Raw genomic sequence first — 8212 nt, 5'->3', positions numbered from 1 at the left:
TGCTTAAAGTTTCTTCCTTCAAAATATCATTTGGTGAATTATGGGTGACACCGTCAATTGTAACCAGTTTCATTAAGTTATTTTTGGTAGCATTCCTATGTTGAAGATTAAAAAAGAATTTTGTGCATTTTTCCCCATATTCCATCCAGTTTGCTTTATTTTTTATAATATATTACACTTGATCTTTCTTGAATAAGTTTCTCCATTTCTTTTTGTTTTTCCTCTAATTTATTCTGAGCCTCTATGTTACAGTTTTTATTGCCATCTATCTGTTCTGTTAGACTTTATATTTCCTTTCTTAGTATAAACTCTTTTGACCTAAATTGCTTTTGTTTTCGAGATGAGTACTGAATTGCATGGCCTCTAAAGGCACATTTAAAGGTGTCCCATACAATAAGGGGATTCGCTGTACCTATGTTATGTTGGAAAAAGTCAGTTATAAATTCCTTTGTTCTAATTATAAATAAATTATCATCCAATAGGCTTTGATTAAATTTCCAATATCCATGCCCACGTGGAAATTCAGTAAGAGTAATGTATATGCCTATTATATGATGGTCTGACCGCATTCTGTCCCCTATCAACACTTTTTTACTTTTGGTGCCAACGAGAATGACATAAGAAAGAAGTCAAGACGACTACATTACATTGTTACAGGTGTCAAGCTTATGGGCATGTGGCAGCAGTGTGTAGGAGAAAGGTCCCTAGGTGTGAGAAGTGTGCAGAAGGTCACGAGACAAAGGAATGTGTAGCATTGGGGATAGAAGCAGTATGTGTTAATTGTATGGGTGCTCATGGGGCTGGGGATCGGAAATGTCCGGTGCAAGAGAGGCAGGTTGAGGTTTCCAGGGTTAGAGTAGTGCAGAAGTTGTCGTCTGCTGAGGCAGTGAAGAAAGTAGAGGAAGATGGGTCAAGGTGGGAGGAGGGGTGAGAGGAGTGGTGTGAGTAGTAGATCTGTACCAGTACAGAGGGATAGGCCAACAAGTGATACAGTGAGGGAAAAAAGTATTTGATCCCCTGCTGATTTTGTATGTTTGCCCACTGACAAAGAAATAATCCGTCTTTAATTTTAATGGTAGGTTTATTTGAACAGTGAGAGACAGAAGAAAAACAAAAAAATCCAGAAAAACGCATGTCAAAAATGTTATAAATTGATTTGCATTTTAATGAGGGAAATAAGTATTTGACCCCTCTGCAAAACATGACTTAGTATTTGGTGGCAAAACCCTTGTTGGCAATCACAGAGGTCAGACATTTCTTGTAGATGGCCACCAGGTTTGCACACATCTCAGGAGGGATTTTGTCCCACTCCTCTTTGCAGATCTTCTCCAAGTCATTAAGGTTTCGAGGCTGACGTTTGGCAACTCGAACCTTCAGCTCCCTCCACAGATTTTCTATGGGATTAAGGTCTGGAGACTGACTAGGCCACTCCAGGACCTTAATGTGCTTCTTCTTGAGCCACTCCTTTGTTGCCTTGGCCATGTGTTTTGGGTCATTGTCATGCTGGAATACCCATCCACGACCCATTTTCAATGCCCTGGCTGAGGGAAGGAGGTTCTCACCCAAGAATTGACGGTACATGGCCCCGTCCATCGTCCCTTTGATGCAGTGAAGTTGTCCTGTCCCCTTAGCAGAAAAACACACCCAAAGCATAATGTTTCCACCTCCATGTTTGACGGTGGGGATGGTGTTCTTGAGGTCATAGGCAGCATTCCTCCTCCTCCAAACACGGCGAGTTGAGTTGATGCCAAAGAACTCGATTTTGGTCTCATCTGACCACAACACTTTCACCCAGTTCTCCTCTGAATCATTCAGATGTTCATTGGCAAACTTCAGATGGCCCTGTATATGTGCTTTCTTGAGCAGGGGGACCTTGCGGGCGCTGCAGGATTCCATTCCTTCACGGCATAGTGTGTTACCAATTGTTTTCTTGGTGACTATGGTCCAGCTGCCTTGAGATCATTGACAAGATCCTCCCATGTAGTTCTGGGCTGATTCCTCACCGTTCTCATAATCATTGCAACTCCACGAGGTGAGATCTTGGATGGAGCCCCAGGCCAAGGGAGATTCTTCCATTTACGAATAATCGCACCAACTGTTGTCACCTTCTCACCAAGCTGCTTGGCGATGGTCTTGTAGCCCATTCCAGCCTTGTGTAGGTCTACAATCTTGTCCCTGACATCCTTGGAGAGCTCTTTGGTCTTGGCCATGGTGGAGAGTTTGGAATCTGATTGATTGATTGCTTCTGTGGACAGGTGTCTTTTATACAGGTAACAAACTGAGATTAGGAGCACTGCCTTTAAGAGTGTGCTCCTAATCTCAGCTCGTTACCTGTATAAAAGACACCTGGGAGCCAGAAATCTTTCTGATTGAGAGGGGGTCAAATACTTATTTCCCTCATTAAAATGCAAATCAATTTATAACATATTTGACATGCGCTTTTCTGGATTTTTTTGTTGTTATTCTGTCTCTCACTGTTCAAATAAACCTACCATTAAAATTATAGACTGATCATTTCTTTGTCAGTGGGCAAACGCACAGAATCAGCAGGGGATCAAATACTTTTTTCCCTCACTGTATATGCTTCAGTAAGATTTGATTTTTTGCGTTTATAGCAATAGTTATCAACTGTACTGCAGGGATGGAACGTAAGTCGCAGAAAATTTAGGTTGTGGTGGCAGCTGCAGAAAAGTATTTGGGTGTATGAGTCTTGACCTCAGAAGAGTTACAGGGTGTGTCCAGGCTCTGTCATAGCCGGCCGCGACCGGGAGACCCATGGGGCGGCGCACAGTTGGCCCAGCGTCGTCCAGGGTAGGGGAGGGAATGGCCGGCAGGGATGTAGCTCAGTTGGTAGAGCATGGCGTTTGCAATGCCAGGGTTGTGGGTTCGATTCCAGTATTTAAAAAAAATATTTAAAAAATGTATGCACTCACTAACTGCAAGTCGCTCTGGATAAGAGCGTCTGCTAAATGACGTAAATGTAAATGTGTTGAGTGATGGTGTCCCGTCCTTTGAGGCTATTGGCCTGAGGTAGGACTATATTTATTTAAATAGTGGATTTAGGGTGGTGGGTTTTTAATGAGTGTAGGGTTAGATGGTAGGGTTTTGTAGATTGATTTCCTTTTTTTTAAGCAAAGTATAAGGGAGTTACACTCCAGTCTAGTAGGTGGCGGTAATTCAACATTTATTGGATGCCAACCGCCGTTAAACCTCATCGAAGAAGAACACCTACTCTGTGAAGTGCGCGTGTGCAATAACTCAATTAGCCCTTGCACTCCTAAACAACGCTATTTTTTTTTTACTTTGGCAAAGGGTAAAGTCTACAAAACGCAGTCCACTGGGCTCCCTCTCATCCCTAAATTTGGTAGTGAGTGGAACCGCCAACCGGATGCTTCACATTTATACATCCGGTAAAATATCTGGCTCATTGTTCTATCTGTGGAAGAACTGTGAAGTGTCAACGCTGAGGCCACCGTGTCTGACTTGGACGCTGTAATATGGAAGATGAAGAGGTTTGCGAAAGTTGGGAGGAAGCTGCAGACAGCGGGGTGAGGAAGGAATGCGATAAAAGTTGTTTTTAGGCCATGAACTGTGTTCAATAGTTACTGTGTGTGGTTGGCCTGTCAAACATTCAATGCCTTATGAGGAAACTGAAGTGAGCAGCCTGTCGCCATGGCGGAGCCACGCTCCGCTAACGGTAGCTACATGACGTTAGCTAGGCCCAAGTATTAGCCAGGGTATTGTGTTGCAAAGCCAAAGGCCTGGCCAGGAGAACATAGCTATATCATATGGTTTATTTTTGTTGTCGACGCAAGTGGAGAAAGGGAGTCCACAACCGTCTGTTAAAGTTAGCTAGCGGCAAGCTAATAATGTTATGAAGTTAGCTAACGTTAGATCATTGGCTAGCCAGGTTGTGGAAAGTGTCACTTGGTACTACCCTGTGTACCCTGGCAGTTGTTTATCGGCTAGCAGCTACAGTAGCAAGCTAGCTAACGAATAATTTCCACTAAAACTGTATTCGCTAAGGCTAAGCCAATTAGCTAATTTTAACCTAAGCAATTTTTGCGGCTATTCTCTAAATTTTCAACACTAAAATTTGAGTACTGCAATTCAACGGAGCTAGTTAGTTAGCTAACTAGTGTGCCAAGTCAAATCATGGCACGTCAAGTCTCCTTCTGTCACCAGCTCATCACGAAAATGTAACGTTATTGTCTGAGTCTCTTGATCTATTCATTCACCTGAATAATTGAATGACGAATTCAAATGTCTTTCTGTTTATTTGCCTGTTTCTCAGGAAATTGAGAGAAGACTTGAGGCAAAGTTGAAGATAAGCCAGAAAGCAAAGTGAGTGAAATTTACATTTACATTTACATAAAATCTTACTGAAAACATCCATATAACGTTATGGCTATACAACACAACTTGTTTGTTGATTTGTTGTTTAATACAAACTCTGACCCCTCCTTCAGGAAAGCAAGCATCAGCTCAGGTGGCTCCCCTATACGAACTGCCATGGTTATCCAGGACGAATCTCTACCTGCAGCCCCCCCACCTCAAATCCGAATTCTGAAGCGCCCCTCAAGTAATGGTTCCTTGGGGTCGGCTGGTTCATCCAACCGCCCCACCCAGCAGCCGAAGTCACTGGCCCAGCGGGAGGCAGAGTATGCCGAGGCCCGCAGGAGGATTCTGGGTAGTGCTAGCTCTGAAGAAACGCCTCAGGACAAACCCAGCCCAGACAGGTGAGACACCTACACTCAATGGTATTGGTTATGTCAACATATTATTTAGCTGTTTCTCAATCACTTACAGTATATTTCATTGTCTTTCCCCATTAGACTAGTGCGAGTGAGTGCCCAGCCAGAACCAGTTCGTCCGAACAATCACGTGATCCGCCAACCCACAGGCCCAGACGGTACCTCAGGCTTCCGTCGCTACAGATAGAGGGGGATCCATCGTCTCTTCTTGGGGGCATGTTGTGCAGAGGATAAAGGGGAGGTAGCATGGTGCATGAAGAGCGGAGAGGTGGGATGAAATGTGAAAGTTGTGATGATGATAGATGGTCAACAGAGACAAAACAGAATATATTGGCTCACAGAATGAGTTGAAGTATCCCTACCACCCCTTTCTGCTGACTGTTGGCACGCCCTTTGCCTTTCGCCCTCTGCCCTGTTTCCAGCCTGCGTGGAGGGTTGCAGGGAGATGGCTGAGGGTTGGGTCAGATCTCCTGTCTGTCCCACACTGTGACCAGGGCATTGCCTCAGGACTCCATACACTGTGATATCTCCCATGATTCACCCTGAGCTGCCCCATGCCCCTCTTCTGCTGAGGACCAGGGTCTTCCTGGGTCCGCGGCATGCCTGCCCTCCAGGTGAATGACAAACTGAGTCTGTGTGACTTCAAGGTGGCAAGGGGAAAGTTGGGAATGAACCTATTGCCGGACATGAGTGGAGGAGGGCCATGGATAGAGTAGGGGAGTGACAAGGTGCCACTACGACGTGTTGGCATGTTCAAGCAATAATTCTGAAATCAACATGAAAGCCCGGCTTCTCTAGCTAAACTTTTTTTTTTTTTACGGTTTACTTGTTTTTGTTTTATTTTCCTGGTTTTAAGAACTGGGCAGTAACTGAATGGTACATTTGGAATTATTAGGTTCATGTTGTCTCTTTTTCTTTTTTGCATCTAGTTGCTTTTGTTTATTAATCTGTTTTCAAAGTGGCAATGATGTACAGTAGAAGAAAAAAAAAGTATATATATATAACATTTTAGTGAAGCTGAATGTTTTATAGGATCTTATACAGATGGTCATTAAAAGTAGTAGCCATTGTTAAAATATACTGTAAGTATATTGTTGAGATTAGCATAAAATTCTGTATTCTATAGAAGGATAAAAAGTAATTCTGAAAAATATCCAAACTGCGGGGCCTTGTTGCTTCTTGGGCAGAGAGAAGAAAGAAAAAGGAGCATAAGTAGGCCAAAGCTTTTTTTTGATTCAGGGTTGTTTGAACAGGAACCCATTGGCTGGAGTGTTTTAAGCAGCACCTCTTCTATTCTGCCCTGTCTTTCATTCTGTCCCTCTCCAGGGTAGCCTTACTTGGAGAGGACAGCACTTGTTCTTGTACGGTAAAGACATGTTGAAACAAAGACAACGAAAGAATAACAGTGAGATAGAGATTGACAAGGATGTTCCAATTTGCTTGGTTAGAAGGCAAAGTTATTGTTAAGTAGAGTGCCAAAGTTGAACAGAAACCCACTTTTCCCCAGCAGAGGTGGAACATGTCATAGTTCTCAATCTATCTAGTTTGTTAATGAAATGACAAACTACATCTTGGCTGTTTTTAAACCATACTAAATGTGTTCAGACTCAAAACGCCTTAAATTCTTTGGTTTCATATTGGACCCCACAGTTACCGAGGCACCTCAGGTTAATGCTCTTGGATGCTGTGATTTTATTAATTTTTTTAAACCAAATGTTTTATGTCCTCCCCTTGAACTCCTTTTACCTCTCATGTCTGTCATTTGGCCAGCCTAAGAACCCCTGGAAAGGTGGTTTTGTTGGCCCCTCTCTCAGGTAGGTTTTAATGCTGGACAAGCTAAGTCTTGGGTCTACTCAACTGTAATCCCAGAGATGGTGACTGACTGAACTTGTTGTATAGCCTACTTTGTAAAGAAAGTCACATACGGTAACCTCTCTTGGGTGTGATTTGGTTTTTATTTAGAGGATACCTAAAGTATGTTACATCGGGGCCATTTGAAGTGTAATTTTAACCTTATCCTTTATAATTTATTTGGATTACTGATCAGAGAGGTCTAGACAGGTGAAAGCAATACAGTGGAGAAACAAAGGTGTATTGTATAAGCCCCTGAGTGCGGTTTCCACACCTGTCAGATCAGAGATAAGCCTGGGAAAGGAAGGGAGGAGACTTGAGTCTAGCCCTGGAGGAATCTGATCCTCCTGATCAGTGTTGGGTTTAATTCAGAAAGTGAATATAAATGTAATTATTGAATAGAAGATGGATTAGATTTTGTAGTTTTTAAGTCAATTTGAATTGAAAACTGAATTGACCTCAACCCTGCATTTGATGAGCCTACGCAGCTCCAGTAACTCCAGTATGGGCGACAATGAAGAGATGAGGCTCTTCTGTCATGTGGAAACATGAAAACGACAAACAAATCAGCCTGTAAATATTTTTTTTAATGCCCTTTAATAAAAATCTATTGAAAAGTGAAACACAATTTGCTAATATTTTTGTTTGGTGTACAGCATTTTTATTTTTCTAATTTGTAAAATGGGATATGTGCATGGACTTATAGTCAAATACAAATTCCAAGTATAGCTGAAAATGTAACCCCAAACGGCCCCATAACTCAATGTCTACAGGAAGCATTACAAATACATTTATATTACAGCATTTTTAAACAATCATATGTGAATACGACATTCTGCACAACTGACAAATGTAATTGCATTTCAGAAATGCTTCATGCGACCATGGTTATCAATGTTAAGTGCCCAATGAGCTGTGTGCTTTTTAAGTTATATTTAGGTACAACACAATTTTGTTTACTTTCAGTTAGGCTAATGCTTGAAATTATTCTAACTTAAACCTTGGCAGTAACAACTCCATGTATGATTAATATTCCCTCAGATTTTATTGGGCTGTTGTAGCTTTAAAATGAGTTTGGTGCCAGAAATCTGAGATGTTTTCCTTCATGTTGTGGAGGTATTGAATAGAGATCTTTCTAGTGAGAATTCATCATATGTATTTAACACAGTGCACCATTGACATGTATCTTGTGTGTTCTTACCAACCTGAGCATTATCTATAAATGTGTCTATTGTCATCCTAATGTATGTGTCCTGTTTGTCTAGCCCAACTCTCTCTAGCCTAATGTATGTCCTGGATGTGTTGTTCCTGTGTTTTGTCTATTTTGTATGAATAAACTGCAGTAATTAGAGAACTTATTCTGAAAGCCTTTAGCCCTTTTTAGAACCAAGGATGTACATTTTTATTTAGGCAAAAAGCAACATTTGAGCTATAACTAAGTTATGCTCATATCCACTTCTGTGCCATGCTCAGAAAGGCTATTATGAAACATCAGTGTTTTACTATGGAAAGGTCCTGGAAAGGTCCTCCTAAAAGTGAGTAAGATTTTGTCCCAAGCAGCACTGTCATGTTTCTCCCTTTGCGTTCATCCTCATCCTCAGTTAACC

General features: G+C 41.9%; 1 protein-coding gene across 1 annotated transcript; it reads left to right on the top strand.

Annotated features, from left to right (window-relative positions):
* The first annotated feature begins 3440 nt into the window (after positions 1-3440).
* Positions 3441-5732, top strand: LOC311134239 (SUZ RNA-binding domain-containing-like). The gene is made up of 4 exons (XM_084167859.1): positions 3441-3548; positions 4295-4344; positions 4470-4739; positions 4836-5732. The coding sequence occupies exons 1-4, from the start codon at positions 3498-3500 to the stop codon at positions 4939-4941; spliced, it is 477 nt and encodes a 158-aa protein (XP_084023985.1). The 5' UTR covers positions 3441-3497; the 3' UTR covers positions 4942-5732.
* Positions 5733-8212: the final 2480 nt, after the last annotated feature.

The sequence above is a fragment of the Coregonus lavaretus genome, assembly GCF_964263955.1.
Source record: "Coregonus lavaretus genome assembly, chromosome: 8".
Classification (NCBI taxonomy): Eukaryota; Metazoa; Chordata; class Actinopteri; order Salmoniformes; family Salmonidae; genus Coregonus; species Coregonus lavaretus.
Note: the sequence above shows the minus strand (reverse complement) of the source record. Positions and strands in the feature narration are given on the sequence as shown.

Bases quoted from the DNA above. Each gene is read 5' to 3' on its own strand.
- LOC311134239 (XM_084167859.1), top strand. From the start codon at position 3,498: ATGGAAGATGAAGAGGTTTGCGAAAGTTGGGAGGAAGCTGCAGACAGC. The intron at 4,345-4,469 runs GTGAGTGAAATT...CCCCTCCTTCAG, and splicing joins AAGATAAGCCAGAAAGCAAA to GAAAGCAAGCATCAGCTCAG. The intron at 4,740-4,835 runs GTGAGACACCTA...TTTCCCCATTAG, and splicing joins GACAAACCCAGCCCAGACAG to ACTAGTGCGAGTGAGTGCCC.